General features: G+C 41.4%; 1 protein-coding gene across 1 annotated transcript in view; it reads right to left on the reverse strand.

The window, feature by feature from the left end:
• The window catches only part of LOC122811519 (polynucleotide kinase 3'-phosphatase), an 897,059-nt gene that overhangs the window by 694,632 nt on the left and 183,228 nt on the right, over positions 1–19,199 (reverse strand). The window contains exon 3 of the mRNA XM_044083405.1: positions 3,743–3,789. Coding sequence (XP_043939340.1) covers positions 3,743–3,789 — 47 coding nt within the window. The remainder of the gene's footprint in view (positions 1–3,742; positions 3,790–19,199) is intronic.

Here is a 19,199-nt window from a genome sequence, read left to right on the forward strand (position 1 = left end):
AGTGGTATGGGGACAAGGTTAACACTGGGCTGAATGTATTTTCCAAGAGGGATTTCAGTGAGATTATGATGGAAGCCCTGCACTTTGGATATAGATATAGATATATATATATATATATATATATATATATATATATATATAGATAGATAGAGATATATATATATATATATATATATATATACACACATACATACATACACACACACACACACACACACACACACACATATACACATATATATTATGGACCAAAATATTATTACATTAATGTTTTGAGGGGATCTTAAAAGTCAGAGGATCACTCATTTAGGCAGATATGTTGGAAGCTACTTGGACAGCCTCAGACTCTCTGATATTAGTCTAGAAAGGGAAGCCGCAAGACATTTCACAAATATTTCTGCAAAAACGGGCAATGCTGCAAGGATAAATAGGTGTTATATATCCAGGGAGGATACATACTTGATACAAAAAAAAAGTCAAGACCTTTTATGAATTTGTCTTAGGCTACTCCCCCTTTCTTCCCTCACATGAGGATAATATGCTCCACCACTTTGGAGAAACACTGGTGATTCCCCTCTATTAATTAGAGCATATGGCATTTAACTAGGGCTGCAATGGCACTATTTTACATCTGATTCATCAGTATACCAGCACTACTCACTTAACAAGGAAAAGGTCGAATGCCTTAAAAGAGGGAGATATCTCCAGTCATAAAGAAGTTATGGAGGTTGGGCACATATAAGAGCTACCCTTGACACTGAGGACCTTGTTGGCAGACAAGGACTATAGGAAAAAGGGGGATGCAGATAGCAGATTTTTATCCTCATCATATTTCATATTATCTGCCCGAGACTGTGGACAGAAAGCATCAATTTGATTTTTCAGGGATTCCCCTCAGTACCAGGAATAACCTTGCAATAAAGGAAAAAGCAGGCTACTCTGTAAATGTAATTTACTCCAGACAGAAATGCTGTTTGATAAAACAGGCATCTAAGATCCTAGGAAATTTACCAAGTTCTTCAAATAATTGTATCAAACTAAGACAAATGCTCTGGATCACATGCGAGATATCATGAGGAACCCCCCACCCCCAACAAAAAAAAGCCTGATTCTGATGGTCTCCCAATTACCTGTGGAAATGGTTGGGGAGGGGAGGCAATGGTAGCTCTACTCAAGAGCTACAATTTGGTTCTGCTGAGGGAGGAACACTGGCTGAAAGCAATAATGGCAATGATTCATAAAGGGGGAAAGGACACAGAGGTGCCATCTTTCTACAGACCAATATCTGTCCTTAACCACTCTATGCTCTTCATGGCCATTATAGCAGCTAGACTGGATAGACTGGTCCCATTACTGATCAGTACAGATCAAACAGGATTTGCTGAGGCAGATTGCTGTACGATAACATATTACATACCTCAAGGATTTTGGAAGGAGGGGAGGAGTTAGGGCAGATTAGTTTTGATGTCAAAAAGGCTTTTGACCGAGTAGACTGTATTTTCCTTTAGCAGACCTTTCTTACGTTTGGAGTCGGGGGTTAAGTTCACTGATCTGATAATGGCAGCCTATACGGGAACAACAACCACAGTCAAGCTAAAGCATGGGCTATCCATCCTCTTCCATCTTACCACAGACACCAGACAGATGCCACATTCCCCTTCTCTTTGCCTTATATAGTGAACCCATGGCTCAGAGAATATCTAATGTCTCGAGTCCCAGTGGGAGATGAAGTTCATAAGATTAATTTTCAGAACTGAAATCTTATTAAAAATAGCCAGTCTCTCAAGTCAGCATTCAAAGAAACCCTCTGCCAGTCCATATTCTCCTACAGGATAAAAAAAGAAACAAGAATACTCCAAATGCTTCAATATTTGACAAAATTTCCAAATAATAGTTTTCTCAAGATCTTAGCCTGTATATCACAAGTACACCACTTTTCATAAAATTCGACAATCATATACAGTGTATATAAAAAGTGTGCACACCCGTTAAAATGCCAGGTTTTTGTGAGATAAAAAAATGAGACCACAATAAATCATTTCAAAACTTTTCCCACCTTTAATGTGACCTATGACCTGTACAATTCAATTGATAAACAAACAAATCTGTTAGGGGAAAAAAATTAAACAAATAAAATTTGCGTAAGTGTGCACACTCTTAAACTAATACTTTGCTGAAGCAACTTTTGATTTAATTACAGCATTCAGTCTTCTGAGGGCATCTCTTGTGCACAGCCCTCTTCAGGTCACCCCACAGATTTTCTATTGGATTAAGGTCTGGGCTCTGGTTGGGCCATTCCAAATCTTTAATTTTCTTCTGGTGAAGCCATTCTTTTGTTGATTTGGATGCATGCTTGGGGTTATTGTCATGTTGAAAGGTGAAATTCCTCTTCATCTTCAGCTTTCTAGCAGATGCCTGAAGGTTTTGATCCAAAAGTGACGGGTATTCGGAACAGTTCATAATTCCCTCCATCTTGACTAAAGCCCCAGTTCCAGCTGAAGAAAAGCAACTCCAAAGCATGATACTGCCACCACCATGCTTCACCATGGAGATGGTGTTCTTTTGGTGATGCGAAAGTGTTGATTTTGTGCCAAATGTACCTTTTGGAATTGTGGCCAAAAAGTTCAACCTTGGTCTCATCAGACCATAACACATTTTCTCACATGCTTTTGGGAGATGATGTATTGTTTTGCATATTTTAGCTGGGCCTGGGTGTTTTCCTGTGTAAGAAAATGCTTCCATCTTGCAACCCTACCCCACAGTCCAGACATATGGAGAATACATGAGATTGTTGTCACATGTAGTACACAATCAGTACTTGCCAGAAATTCCTGTAGCTCCTTCAGTGTTGCTGTAGGTCTCTTGGCAGCCTCCCTGACCAGTTTTCCTCTCATCTTTTCATTAATTTTGGAGGGACGTCCAGTTTTTTGCAACGTCATTGTTGTCCCATATTTTCCACTTTTTGATGAACGTCTTCATTGTGTTCCAAGGTATATCCAATGCTGTGGAATTTTTTTGTACACTTCTCCTAACTGATACCTTTCAACAATGAGATCCCTTTGATGCTTTGAAAGCTCTCTGCGAACCATGGCTTTTGCTGTAGCAGGCAACTGAGTAAATGCCAGGAAAATCCTACTAGGACAGCTGAACTTTATTTGGGGTTAATCAGTCTCTTTAACTGATGGGAGGTGTGTGTACCCAAGAAGACTGAATGCTGTAATTATATCAAAAGGTGCTTCAACAAAGTATTAGTTTAAGGGTGTGTACACTTATGCAACCAGCTTATGGATTTTTTTTTTTTTTTTACATTTTTTTCCCCCTAACAGATTTGTTTGTTTTTCAATTGAATTGCACAGGTTATAGGTCACATTAAAGGTGGGAAAATTTTTGAAATTATTTACTGTGGTCTCATTTTTTTATAACACAAAAACCTGGCATTTTAAAAGGGGTGTGTACACTTTTTTATATCCACTGTAACAAAAGTTAGCCAGTCTATGTAGGCAAGTTCTGAATTAGGAATTTTGATCATCCTAAACTGGTCACAATTTGTACCATGTTTATTAAAAGGATGAATGTAAATAAGATTATAGTTTCTGCCATGTTGCCTCTAAGGACAACTGTGAAGATAAATATAGTGCTCCACGAGTTCTTCTCTCGACATTATCACTGCTCCCTCCTACCACTAGCCTATCATCATCAAACTCAGTTCCTGAAGATGTGGAGAAAAAGAAGAGCACCTTACCTGTGTAACTTTCACACTACGCTTCTTGTAATCTGCCACAAGTTCCACTGTATAAAAATAAGGAAAAAGAAATGAGAAATCGGCCACTCCAGTTTAACAGACAACAGCAGCAGAAAGAAAACAATGCAAAGATGGACAGTCAACCCATGACAATGTGACCTTTAAAAGTACCATATCATCATTCATGCATTTTTGCAAAAAAACACTTTTATTGTGTATTTTTCTTTCAACTAATTACCAAGCTACGTACTAGGAATATCAGCATAAGATACTTAATCCAGGTGACAAAAGTTTGTAAATCTCAAGTGTCTGTATTCCAAGGCTATCAGAAAAAAACTGTGTAATTTTATATTTACAAAAAGTAATTGCAGATGAAATTCAGTTCCAACACAGCAACAAGCAAACAAAAAGAAAATGTGAACTGCAAAGTCTAAATGAAAAGTAGTTGTTGAATGGTGCGGTTACCCTGCAAATTGTACAGATTTGGAGAGAGTTTATCAGGTGTCGTTACTGATTCTGGGACTAAGAACTGGACAGAGTCAGAATAGCTTGGTTTGGTTCCAGTCATAGTATGTCAAGGAACAGGTGTTGTCTCAACTCTGTCAGCCTGCTAAATTCTTTTTTTTTTTTGTTTTTAAGGTAGAAGACAATATTCTTTGACAATAAACTACTTAACTCAAACATCCAAAACATTCAAATCCTGATGAGGTAATCTATAGGAGTACACAAACTAACCTAAAATTTAGATTGACATAAGCTGCTTTGTTATTTTTTTTCCTAGACTGGAGCAAATTTGTTTGCAGATGCAGGATTGGTGATGGACAGGGTGTTCCAATTGATAACAGTAGTATCGTGAAAGAAGAATGAAAGACAGTCTCTTCAGTTTTACAAGATATTTGATACAAGAAGGATGGCTGGAATCTCCTTCACTGCTGCGTGGACATACCTACATGAAATTCTGTTCCTTAAACTGGTCTCATGTTTATTAAAAAAGGTACACAAAGTCCAAGAATGAAGACAAGCTGTATTCAGGTAAATGTTTCTCATTACCATACTATGCAGAAATTGCACCAAAATGGATTTTATTATACATCAGACACCTCAAAAAGTACAGTTGTGTAATAAGTACATTTACTTATTCATTCATTCCTTCAATTTGGTAATCAGAGTAAAGATGCTAACTGGTGAGTTCTCTGAAGAAGTTGGAGATAAGGGAAGGACAGGGGTGTTCTTAGAAGACTGTGTAGAGTTGGGATCCAAGAAGCAGGTTTGCATGTTGTTGAACAGGTAACCAATTGGCTTTATGAAGAGTGATACAATGATACTCACTTCAAGGGGAGAGGGTAATGAAACAGCAGACAGAGTTGGCAATAGTTTGCATGGTGGAAGAGTTTTTGCATGTTGCTGCAACCAGTGAAAAGTCCAAATTCAAGCTAGGCTAGTAGAATGCATTTGCCTACAGCACTCCTGGCTGGTATGGAGATAAAGGAGGACTTTTTATACAACAAAAATAGGAGGAAGTTAATTTTCTTACGTATTTTTTCTAGGTGAAAGTGACAATTTAGTACAGGGTCAAGCCACATACCAAGGTATTTGAATGAGATGACTTGATCAATGGGGTTGTTGAGAATGTCATGGATAAGACGTGATAGACAGGCTTTTTTTTTTTTTTTTTTTTTTTTGCTTTCTTAGGGGAGGTACCACACAGCATTACTTCAGTTTTGGAAAGGTTCAACATTCGCTTATTATTAAGCAATCTGATAAGAGAAAGTACAGTTTTGTACCTACCATAAATGTAGATGTCCGATAGGAATGCATCTGCAGTCCTTACAAATGAGTTGTCCTGTCGTCAGGCAGCCCTTCGGTCGGCCGGATTCCAAAGTCTGGGTCTGGCCTCGGCTGGTGTCACACTTCACCCGACGTCATAGCTGCAGTTATTTGGGTATAAAGGCATCAGCCGACGCCATTTTCCTCAGTGTTTCTTGCCCCAGATGCCAGGTGCCCTCTTGGAAGGCTAAATTTGGATAAATGCCAATGATTCCAAATAGTAGAGAGCAAACACAAAAAATAAGCATGTATGTACATATATACAAACAAATACACCATAATAGATTCCCCCAGCTAGCTATAAGATGGGCAAATACCCTAGGAGCACCACAGAGGGGAAGGCGGGTGGGTAATCCTGACTGCAGATGCATTCCTATCGGACATCTACATTTATGGTAGGTACAAAACTGTACTATGTCCTTCAAGGATGCATCTGCAGTCCTTACAAATGGGTAGAATACCATAGCCAAACTGGGGGAGGTGGACAAATAAAGTTATGGTGTAGTTAGGATCCCTTGCAAAACAGCCGTGGCAAAGCCTGCTCGGGATCTAGAGTATAAAGGTAAATTATAATGCTTGGCAAATGTATGCACGGAGCTCCAAGTAGCAGCTTCTAAAATGTCCTTGGTAGCCACTCCTCGTAAGAAGGCTGTGGTAGTGGCTGTTGCCCTTGTAGAGTGAGGCCTGATGTTCTCTGGAGTTTTCTTTCCATGGTAGGAGTAACAAAACCTAATGCAATTTCCTATCCACTTGGAGATTGTCTGTTTTGAAATTGCTTTTCCTTCCCTTCCTGTTGCATATGCTACCAGTAGCTGGTCAGTTTTTCTATTGTCCTTGGTCCTGTCCAGGTAATAGCGTAATTGTCTATGTACATCCAAGGTATGTAGCAGTCTTTCTCCCCTGTTCTGTGGGTTAGGGAAGAATGTAGGTAGGTGGATAGCCTGATAAAGAAACTCTGAAAACCACCTTAGGCATAAAGGAAGGATTTGTTCTCATGGACACTCTATCTTGATGGAAGATCAGGAAGGGTTGCACTGCCATTAATGCCTGAAGTTCAGATACCCTTCTTGCTGAAGTGATTGCCAGCAGGAAAGCAGTCTTCCATGATAAGTATTGCAATTCTGCTGTTGCTGCTGGTTCGAAAGGAGGAAGTGTCAATTTTTCTAGCACAAAGTTCAAGTCCCATGCTGGTAATGGTGGCTTCCTAGGAGGCTTTACATTTTTAATTCCTCTCAGAAACTGTCTGAGCAGAGGATGTGAGAAGACAGGAGGATCCAAGTCGTATTCTGCTGAAATAGCTGATGCATGAATCTTGATGGAGGAATAGGACAGGCCTGTGTGGAAGAGCTCTGCCAAGTATTCCAGAATGTTGGCCATGTTTACCAGTGACACATCTTCTCCTTTTTCAGTACTCCAAATGAGATATCTTTTCCATTTTGCTGAATAATTATTTCTTGTTGAGGGTCTGCGAGCCTCAAGGATAATGTCTTTAACCCTTTGGCATAAATTTGGGTTAATTGGTCTTATGCAATGTTCCAGGCAGTCAGCTGCAGAGTTTTCAGGTTTGGATGCAGATTGTTGTAGTTGTTCTGTGTTAACAGCAAGGGAACCAGGGGTAGTGGCCATATTTGTTCCCGAGACATGCTCCTCAGTAATGGGTACCAATGTTGCCTTGGCCAGTCTGGAGCTATCAGAATGATCCTTGGACGGTCCTCTTTGATCTTCAATAGCACTTTGTGCATCAAAGGAAGTGGTGGAAATGCATATGCTGTCAGGTTTTTCCAACTGAAGGATAGGGAGTCCACCTTCCAAGCAAGTGGGTGGTACGTCCTTGTGCAGAATTTCTTTAGTTGGTGATTGCGTGGGGATGCAAATAAGTCTATTTCTGGGAGTCCCCATTTTCTTGTAATGCTTTTGAAGATGGCGGGATGCAGCATCCATTCGTGGGCATCCGTGGTAGTCCTGCTTAAAATGTCTGCTAGGGTGTTTTCTTTTCCTGGTACAAAAATTGCTTTTAACTGTATGTTGTAGCTCAGGGCCACATTCCAGTGATCCAGTGCCATCCGGCAAAGAGGATACGAGTGTGTGCCTCCCTGTTTGTTGATGTACCACATAACTGTGGTGTTGTCTGTCCTTATCATCAATAGACCTTGCTGAAGGAATGGTCTGAATGCCTGAATTGCCAGTTTTACTGCCAGCATTTCCTTTAGATTTATATGTAGGTGCAGCTGGTTTTGAGACCATAAGCCTTGTATGCACTTGTCCAGCATGTGTGCCCCCCAACCGAGGTCTGAGGCGTCTGTCGTGATGGTTTGGCGTGGTTGAGTACTGTGAAAAGGCAATCCTGTGTTTGATTGACAAGCCTGAGCCCACCATAGGAATTCTTGCTTCAGGCATGGAATAATGGGAATCTGGGTTTCCAAGCTGTGCTTGTGTTGAGACCATAAATTCCTTAGGTACCACTGTAGTTTTCTCATATGCAGTCTGGCATGAGGTACCAATATTATGCAGGATGCCATGAAGCCCAAGGCTTGCAGAACTTTTCTTGCTGTCAGATGGTTCTGTTTTGTTAAGGCCAAGAAGTAGAGAGGTAGCTGCTCCTGTTTTTCTACTGTTAGGAATGCCATTTGCCTTGATGTGTCCAACTCTGCACCCAAAAAGGTTATTCTCTGGGATGGTATCAGTCTTGACTTTTTAAATTGACTGTGTATCCCAGGGCTTGTAACAGGTAAATGACCCTTTGTAAATCTTCTGCTAGCTTGCTTTCGTTGTCCGCTTGTATCAGGCAGTCGTCCAGGTATGGGTAGATTTGGATTCCCTGAAGCCTGCAATGAGCAATTACTGATGCCAGGCATTTCGTGAACACTCTGGGTGCAGTAGATAAGCCAAAGGGCAATGCTGAGAATTGATAATGCTCTGATCCTGCAAGAAATCTGAGGTATCTTCTGCAGTTTGGTCGTATGGGGACGTGCAGGTATGCCTCCTTGAGATCTAGAGTCACCAGCCAAGACTCCTTGCCCAGCATGGGAAGAAGCTGCTGTAGGGTCAGCATTTTGAATTTTGGAACAATGAGGAATGTGTTTAGAGCGGACAAGTCGAGAATAGGCCTCCATTTGCCTTCTTTTCTTGGTACCAGGAAGAGTCTGGAGTAAAATCCCTTCCCTTGCTCCATAGATGGTACCTTTTCTACAGCTCTCATCCTTAATAATTGGGATATTTGCTTTAGTGCTTCTGTCTTTTGATTTGGGGGTAGGTTTGGCATTCCTCTCTTCCCTGGTAGAGTATGGAAGTGAAACCTGTAACCTTGGTCTATTATCTGTAAAATCCACTTGTCTCTTGTGAAGTAATGCCAGTTTGTCGTAAATAAGGCTAGCTTCCCGCCTAAGGGTGCTTGCATTTGTTCCCTGGTAGGTGGTGCCAGAGCCAAGTCACTGTGATTGACCTGTCGTTGTGGTGGTGGCTGTGTCTGTGGCTGTGCCTCGTTGGTTGTTGCCCTGCCACTGACGTCCTCTGTAAGCACCCCTGGATTGGCTTCTGCCTCTTGAACGCCTATTCCTGCCTCTCTGAGTTCTGGAGGAGTCTGGAAAGGACCAATTCTTGGAGGGCCAATTCCTGCTAAACCTCGGAGGTTGGACCTGTAAGAAATCTTTTACTGTTTGGACAGATTTTGCTTTCTCTTCCATCTTCTTCAGCACTTGTTGTGCAGGAGAACCAAACAAATTGATTTTATCCATAGGAGCATCCAATAGTTTTGATTTGACATGGTCTGGTAAGGCCTGTTCTTTTAGCCATGCATGCCTTCTGATGACTGTGCCAGTCATGGCTGATCTAAAGGAAGCCTCCAGTGCATCATAGCCGCATTTTAGGGAATGGTTACTGACTTGTTGAATATTATGTACCATTTCCTGCACATATTTTTTGTCTACTGTTTCATCTGAGGACACTTTTTTGGTTAACTGATCTAGCAAAAATTCTTGATACTGCCTCATGTGAAATTGACAGTTCAAGGCCCTAACTGAAAGAGTAGCAGAAGTGTAAACTTTTTTACCCCATCTCTCTAAGGATCTGGATTCCCTTTCAGAGGGAGGGTTTTGGCAGAGGTGGCTGCTACAGCCTTAGGTCCTTGGGAGATAGTCTCTGGATCTGCAAGGGGAGCCTTATACAAGTGATAATGTGTGTCCGGGACCCTGTAGTATCTATCGGGCTTAACAGGGGCCGGAGGCAGAGAATCAGGAGCAGTACAAGCATCATTAAATGCATCATCTACAACAGAAAGAACTGGAGGTATGGCTAAAGGCCTATGTTGTGGTAAATGCAGAAAGGTTCTAAGCCTTTTTCTGGAATCTGAAAAATCCTGGCCCTGCCACTGAAATTGTTCCCTCATAGCATGCAGGGTTTCCCCAAAGGAAAATTCCTCCGGCGGAGAGTCATCAGAGGAATCATCTGTAGACACAGGCTCAGGGGGCTCTGCTCTAGGCCTCTTCTCTGGAGGTGGGTGAGAGGCCCTGTCTGGTTGAGTATGGGATCCTCGGATTAAAGAAATGAGATCCTCTGCTAAACTAAGCATTTGTGAACTAGAGCTAGGCCTGTGAGAGGGGGGCTTAGCAGGCACAGATTTAGTAGCTTTAGCTGCTTTAGCCCTGGCAAAGGCCTTAATGGACATGGCTGCAGGTGGCCTAGCAGCTCCACGTGCAGGGGTTGAAATATCCAAGGGAATAGTGTCTGATAATTCCTGAGAAACAGTAACAGTAGGTGGGATATCAGAAGCCGATTCCACAAGGTTAGAAGAGGCCTCGGCAGGAGGTAAGTTTTCGGCTGAAGGAGGAACCGCTTGCTCGGTTTCAGCCGAAACCGAGACACTCGCGGTTGGCTTAACCGCGGTTTCAGCCAAAACCGTGGACCGCGAGTGTCTGTCCTTTTCCTTGCGTTTTCTAGATATTTGCGAAGTCGGAGGATCCGACGGCATAATATAAGCAAAATTGGAGCCGAAAAACTCCTCAGCAAACTCCGACCGACGTCTAAGCGTCCGCCGGTTAAAAGAAGCACAGGCTAGACAAGCTGCGACGTCGTGGTCTGGGCCTAGACAAGGTAAGCAGTAAGAGTGAAAATCTTTATGAGGTATTTGTTTCCCACAAGTTAAACAGTTATTCACTTTTTCTGACATCGGCTGAGGCAAGAAAGAGTCCCCAATGGGGTACTTAGCTTTTTAGAAGTCTTCGAAGTAGTTTTCGGTAGTAGTAATCTCTGGTTCTGACCGACCGGCACTTGCGAACAGCTTCTGCTTCGGGCGCCACGCGGCAAGAAAGACTGAGGAAAATGGCGTCGGCTGATGCCTTTATACCCGAATAACTGCAGCTATGACGTCGGGTGAAGTGCGACACCAGCCGAGGCCAGACCCGGACTTTGGAATCCGGCCGACCGAAGGGCTGCCTGACAACAGGACAACCCATTTGTAAGGACTGCAGATGCATCCTTGAAGGACATCGTATATTTATTTATTCTATTTAACATTTCTTTACCGAGCAAGTCCAACTTAGAACAAAGCCAATTTTCAGTGGAGGCCCTTGGAGAAACACTCTAGACGCATGCCTTTATAACGTGGCAGGAAACCAGAGCATCCAGAGGAAACATACACACAAACGCAAGGAGGACATGCAGATTCCGCACAGAAGGCACCCCAGCCAAAAATCGAACCGGAGAATCTCTTGCTGTGAAGCAACAACGCAACCACTGCGCTGTCCATACTCAGAATATACATTGTGTGTGTGTGTGTGTGTGTGTGTGTGTGTGTGTATATATATATATATATATATATATATATATATATATATATATATATATATACACACACACACACACACACACACACATGGATTCACTTCAGAATACAGAATCCCAAAATCTTGAAACCCAAGTTAGAGACCAAAATCTTGAAATTTCACAACAGTGAAAACTCAAAACACTGAATCGCATAATATTGAAAACACACAAGATGCCATCACTGGCAATATCCCAGCACAAGTACAGACAGAAACATATTACCCTTCAACAATACGAAGGGGGACAAGCCCCCTGCACCCCTCATGTGGGGGGCTGTGCCCCCCCGCACCCCCTGCTACTTATATATATCAACTCCGAAATTGCACTTCACCACACTAAGTGCAATTTCAGAGTTGATATATTTAAGCAGCAAGGGGTGTGAGGGGGGTGACTGGGAGCTTGTCCCCCTGCTTACACTTTGGGAAAAGTCATACAGTTTTTGCCTTTGAATTGTTTCTGTATGTACTTCTGCTGGAATATAGTCAGTATTGGTATCTTGTGTATTTTCAATATAATGAGATTCAGTGTTTTGAGTTTTCAGTGTTGAAATTTCAAGATTTTGGTCTCGATATTTTGGGTTTCAAGATTTTGGGATTTGATATTCTAAAGTGAATCCATATATAAGACACACACATACACACAGAGAAGAATATACATATTCAGATTTTAAACTTTTAGTAATACAGGTAATTGATTGTTAAACGGAAATTTATCTTTTATTCAGATTTGCGCGCATCTGCGGTACATAGATGCAATACCTTATTTGAATGGAGCTTGATGGACTCAACCTCCAACCCAAAAGCAAAAAGACTCTGAAAAACAGTAACGAATAATCAACTTGTAAATCAAAACAGGAAGGACTGTGAGGGTTTTCAAAATAAAAGGGAAACAATATTGTACTTGTTACACCAGTGGAGTAATATATTTGGTTTACTGTTCTTCATGTTGGTCTTATTATGTGGGCAAGACAGAAAGACACTTACGCCAAAGGATTTATGAACACATATATGATGTAAACAAGAAAAAGGACACCAATGCTCTTTTTCGCCACACAACAATTTGTAAGGATGCCAATTTCAAGTTCTGGGTTTTAGAAAAGTTACATAAAAATAACAGGGGGGGAGATTGGGAAAACCAGGTTAGTTACAGGGAACTTATTTGGCAACTAAGGCTGGACTCCAACATACCCCCCGGTTTGAATGACCATGTGTCACTCATACCAGCTTTAAAGCTAAAAGCAAATAAAACTAACAGTAAAATGTACAACTACAAGAAATTATTGTTACACCAAGGCTTTTCGCTTTTTACTGTGACTTTTACTGCGATGTTATGTAACCTTAAATATACATATTACTATAACAACAAGATATGTTATTATTATTACTATTACCTCATATTATATATTATACATATATATCATACATTTATACTACAGTAGGCACAAGTTGAATGTTTATCTTTTTGCATATACGTTTTTTTCTACATGTTTTTATATGAGTTTACTACGTGTGTTCTATTTACATGGCAATTACGTTTTTTAACTAAACATTAATTTATTAAATATTAAATATGAAAAACTGAAAGACATAACAAAAAAGTTTTTTAACCATGTGCCTTTAAATTTTGGTTCCTAACTTTGTTCTAATTAACTAATTTATTAATTAACTGATGGTGTATATATACGAGTTGTTTTAATGGCAGTGTTATTCTGAGGAAGTTTCCGTACCTTTGGAAATGAAAGCGCTTAATGGAACCACTGCATTTTACTAATAAAATTGGTGTTTGTTACTTCTGGACTTAAGAGTCTACTTGATTTTGTGAACCACCATCTACCTCTACGCTCGTGAGACAGCCTTCATTGGACTCTGTACAACGGGGAACATATTGCAGTTATTGGAGGGTTTTCAAAATGTTTACACACTAATGAACAGTTTAATTTCAGCTCTCTCAGTGTGAAATAAGAAAGTGATAGATAAGGGCCAGTCATTCTGTCTGTTTTAGTAAAATTCACTTACAGGCAAGTAAGTACATTGCCTGAATGGCAGCAAAGAACAAACTTGCAGACAGCCTGAAAGAAAATCAGCTAGAAAATATGGAGAAAACACTGACTAGGAAGAATCCTGCAGCTGTTCAGCAAAAAGCAGTTCAACCTCCGGCTTTGGGACAACAAAGGGCATCCAGTAATTTAGAGGAAAAAAATAAGTGAAATGTGCTCACAGCTGATTAAAATAATTGAAACACACTGAAGGAATATATATAAAACTCAAATAACAAAAGACTGAAAAAAATGGAAAAAGCTTTAAAAAAAACTAGTCAGCTGAACTGATTAAAACTGCAAAAAAAAAAAAAAAAAAAAAAAAAAAAAAAAAATCAAACTGAAGGAAAGGCTGGCTGAGTATGAGACTGCTAAAAAAGAGCAATTTCAAAAAATGGTCAAGTTACAAGGAAAAGCATAAAGAGAAAATCTGAGAATTTCTGCTAAACTACAGAAACTGAAAGGAACACACCGTATTAACTTTTTGAAAGTGCATAAGTAACAAGATTGGCATTCCACAGCAGGATTTGTTAATGGAAAGGACACATTGTATGTATGCTCCAAATCTGGCCATGAGGATGCAGCCAAGATCTGTATTAGCAAAAATGAAAGCATATCGATCACGACAAAACTGTGGCAGAAAGAAAAAGTATTACACACTGGAAACAGACTGTTTGTAGAAAATGATTATTCACTGTACACCAGGGAAAAGAGAAGCAAATGTATACTAATAATCAAGGAGATTGGTATAATGGCTAAAGTCTTTGCCTCCCATTCACAAGGTACAAGGTTCAATCCTGACCTCTGGTTCATGCCTGTTTGGAGTTTGCATGTTTTCCCAGTGTCTCTTAGGGGTTCTTCCCAATTCCCAAAAATATGATCACAGGGCTAGCCACTCAAGAGTGTAAAATATAGCTCTAGGTGATTCAGTCATGTTGACTAATGTCACCAAAAGAGCAAGGGTATTTGTCGGTGATAAGTGGGTTGAGGATCTTACCTACACCTTGGACCCAGAAAAACTGTGGGAGGAATGTATGCCTGGTCCTGGGTCAATAAGCATGTTCAGTTACCCAGCTCAGGTTACCTGAGATAGCTCTGGATGTAAAACCAATCAACCTGCCAAACATGAACTAAGAATTACTACAAAGTATGTTCCCTGACAAGACAGAGCTTGGAAGTGGATGACTTGATGGCATAGAGGAGGGTGGACATCCTATGTATCCAAGAGATGAAATGGAGAGGCTACAGTCTATGACTCAGGAGGAGGACAGGCTGGAAATGGTGTGAAAATTGTGGTGAGACAGAGAAGCTCCAAAAGGCAGTGATATCATCAGAATTAGTGATAAACTCATGGCAATCAGACTCCAGTATAAGGGTAGGGTACTATGTCCCACAGCAAGGAAAAAAAAGAGTGCATTTATACAGTAGTTGCAGGACCTCCTAGATAAAGCAAAACAATAATGGGATGACCTGAATGCATATATCTGGACAGACGGAACAGGATAGGAGGACTGTCTGAAGTCCACACGGGTGGGGCAACAGGAATAAAGGAGAAGCCATTCTAGACTTCTGTCTGGCAAATGGCTTGACAGTGGCCAACTCATGGTTCAGATAGAGAGACAGTCACAAGATCACGTACAAGAGTGGTCAACGTGCAACTCAAGTAGATGTCCTCCTAGTAAGGAAAGGGCATTGGTGTAAAATCAGTGATTGCAAAGTCATCCCCAATGAAACAGTCTGCCCACAGCATAAACCACTGGTTGCTACAATGAGCTGCAAGCAATGGTCAGAGAAGGCTCTAAGATCAACAGAGACCAGGCTAAAGACCTGGAAGTTTGACTGAAGAGAAAGTACAACAGTGCAAGGAATTACTCAGGGCTCTAGCACCCCAAGAAGAGGAAATAGGTGGAGCTGAAGAATGGCATTACCTCAAAACAGCATGAGGACTACAGAACAAATGTGTGGCTGAGCCAAGTATGGAAATAAGGTACATAAGGAAAACTGGTGGTGGAATGCATAAGTCCACAAAGTCATCAAAAGGAAGGAAGAGTGCAGGATAAAGTGTGAGATAGAAAAGACGGACCAAGCTAGGAAAGAATACTGGCTTGGCGAACAAAGAAGCTGAGAAAGGAGTTGCAGTAGTAAAGAACAAGGAATCAGAAGCACCCTGCAAGCTTCTGGAAATTGAATCAGTAGGTGGCTCAAAGAAACTATATCAAGTTGCAAGGCAAAGACAGAAAGATAGTCAGACACCCTTCATAAAAGATGCCAGCAACAACCTGCTCACCAAGACGACAGGACATAAAAGGTAGGTGAAAGGAGTACTTTCATCTGCTTCTAAATGAAAAAAAAAAACTCAAAGAAGCTATACTACCCAAGATATAGCCTACGATACGAGAAGAAGAGGAGCCCATCCTGGAAAAAGTAGAACAGCACTAAGGAAAATGAAGTCAGGGAAAGCAGCAAGCTCAGATGAGGTCATAACAGACACAATAAAGATGCTGGGTGAAATAGGAGAGAAATGACTCCTGAGGGTACTCATAGTAATGTGAAAAGAGAGGCATATCCCAGACGACTGGAGAATTAGCATACTCATGCCAGTATATAAGAAAACAAAGGGGACATACACAACTGTGGACAGTAGGAAGGTATCCAAACTCCTGTCACACTGCATGAAAGTTCTGCAGAAAGTGATCGATAAACAAATATGCAGAATAGTTGAAAGTAAGATGGGAGATGAGCAATTCAAATTCAGATCAAGATGCAGCACAACTGACCAGATGTTTGCAGTGAGACAGACAGTAGAGAAGAAGCTAGATACTGCATATAAGCAAACATCTCCAGTTTTAAATCCTCTATAGGAAGTGCTCTCTATAGTCTCCCACTGTTCACAGCTGCTTGAAGAGCTGCCATTTTGTGCAGAGGGTGGTACCACTGCAGATCATCTAAAGTACAGTTTTGTACCTACCATAAATGTAGATGTCCGATAGGAATGCATCTGCAGTCCTTACAAATGGGTTGTCCTGTCGTCAGGCAGCCCTTCGGTCGGCCGGATTCCAAAGTCTGGGTCTGGCCTCGGCTGGTGTCGCACTTCACCCGACGTCATAGCTGCAGTTATTCGGGTATAAAGGCATCAGCCAACGCCATTTTCCTCAGTGTTTCTTGCCCCAGATGCCAGGTGCCCTCTTGGAAGGCTAAATTTGGATAAATGCCAATGTTTCCAAATAATAGAGAGCAAACACAAAAAATAAGCATGGATGTACATATATACAAACAAATACACCATAATAGATCCCCCCCAGCTAGCTATAAGTTGGGCACATACCCTAGGAGTACCACAGAGGGGAAGGCGGGAGGGTAATCCTGACTGCAGATGCATTCCTATCAGACATCTACATTTATGGTAGGTACAAAACTGTACTATGTCCTTCAAGGATGCATCTGCAGTCCTTACAAATGGGTAGAATACCATAGCCAAACTAGGGGAGGAGGAAAGAAGAGATTATGGTGTAGATAGGATCCCTTGCAAAACAGCAGTGGCAAAACCTGCTCGGGATCTAGAGTATAAAGGTAAATTATAATGCTTGGCAAATGTATGCATGGAGGTCAAGTAGCAGCCTCTATAATGTCTTTGGTAGCCACTCCTCATAAGAAAGCTGTGGTAGTGGCTGTAGCCCTTGTAGAGTGAGGCCTGATGTTCTCTGGAGTTTTCTTTCCATGATAGGAGTAACAAAATCTAATGCAATTTCCTATCCACTTGGAGATTGTCTGTTTTGAAATTGCTTTTCCTTCCCTTCCTGTTGCATATGCTACCAGTAGCTGGTCAGTTGTTCTATTGCCCTTGGTCCTGTCCAGGTAGTAGCGTAACTGTCTATGTACATCCAAGGTATGCAACAGTCTTTCTCCCCTGTTCTGTGGGTTGGGGAAGAATGTAGGTAGGTGGATAGCCTGATTTAATGACACTCTGGATACCACCTTAGGCATAAATGTAGGATTTGTTCTCATGGACACTATCTTGATGGAAGATCAGGAAGGGTTGAACTGCCATTAATGCCTGTAGTTCAGATACCCTTCTTGCTGAAGTGATTGCCAGCAGGAAAGCAGTCTTCCATGATAAGTATTGTAAGTCTGCTGTTGCTGCTGGTTCGAAAGGAGGAAGTGTCAATTTTTCTAGTACAAAGTTTAAGTCCCATGCTGGCAATGGTGGTTTCCTAGGAGGTTTTACATTTTTAATTCCTCTCAGAAACTGCCTGAGCAGAGGATGTGAGAAGACAGGAGGATCCACTCTGTATTCTGCCGAAATAGCTGATGCATGTATCTTGATGGAAGAATAGGACAGACCTGTGTGGAAGAGCTCTGCCAAGTATTCCAGGATGTTGGCTATGTTTACCAGTGACACATCTTCTCCCTTTGCAGTACTCCAAATGAGATATCTTTTCCATTTTGCTGCATAATTTTTTCTTGTTGAGGGTCTCCGAGCCTCAAGGATAATGTCTTTAACCCTTTGGGATAAATTTGGGTTAATTGATCTTATGTAATGTTCCAGGCAGTCAGCTGCAGAGTTTTCAGGTTTGGATGCAGGATGTTGTAGTTGTTCTGTGTTAACAGCAGTGGAACTAGGGGTAGTGCCCATATTTGTTCCCGGGACATGCTCCTTAGTAATGGGTACCAATGTTGCCTTGGCCAGTCTGGAGCTATCAGAATGATCCTTGGACAGTCCTCTTTGATTTTCAATAGCACTTTGTGCATCAAAGGAAGTGGTGGGAATGCATATGCGGTCAGGTTTTTCCAACTGAAAGATAGGGAGTCCACCTTCCAAGCAAGTGGGTGGTACGTCCTTGTGCAGAATTTCTTGAGCTGGTGATTGCGTGGGGATGCAAATAAGTCTATTTCTGGCAGTCCCCATTTCTTTGTAATGGCTTTGAAGATGTCTGGATGCAGCATCCATTCATGAGCATCTGTAGAAGTCCTGCTTAGTATGTCTGCTAGAATGTTTTCTTTTCCCGGTACAAAAATTGCTTGTAACTGAATGTTGTAGCTCAGAGCCACATTCCATAGGTCCAGTGCCAACTGGCATAGAGGGTATGAATGTGTGCCTCCCTGTTTGTTGATGTACCACATAACTGTGGTGTTGTCTGTCCTTATCAATTGACCTTCTCGGAGAAATGGTCTGAATGTCTGGATTGCCATTTTTACTGCCAGCATTTCCTTTAGATTTATGTGCAGGTGCAGCTGGTCTTGAGTCCATAAGCCTTGTATGCACTTGTCCAGCATGTGGGCCCTCCAACCGAGGTCTGAGGTGTCCGTTGTGATGGTTTGGCTTGGTTGAATGCTGCAGAAGGCCAATCCTGTGTTTGATTGACAGGCCTGTGCCCACCATAGGAACTCTTGCTTCAGGCATGGAATTATTGGAATTTTGGTTTCCAGGCTGTGCTTGTGTTGAGACCATAAATTCTTTAGGTACCACTGTAGCTTTCTCATATGTAGTCTGGCATGAGGGACCAGTATTATGCAGGATGCCATGAAGCCCAGGGCTTGCAGTACTTTTCTTGCTGTTAGATGGTTCTGCTTTGTTAATGCCAAGAAGTAGAGAGGAAGTTGCTCTTGCTTTTCTGCAGTTAGGAATGCCATTTGTTTTGATGTGTCCAGATCTGCACCCAAAAAGGTTATTCTTTGGGATGGTATCAGCCTTGACTTTTTTATATTGACTGTATATCCCAGGCCTTGTAGCAGGTAAATGACTCTTTGTAAGTCTACTGTGGGCTTGTTTTTGTT

The sequence above is a fragment of the Protopterus annectens genome, chromosome 9.part0 (assembly GCF_019279795.1).
Source record: "Protopterus annectens isolate FY-2018-M chromosome 9.part0, PAN1.0, whole genome shotgun sequence".
Lineage (NCBI taxonomy): Eukaryota > Metazoa > Chordata > Ceratodontiformes > Protopteridae > Protopterus > Protopterus annectens.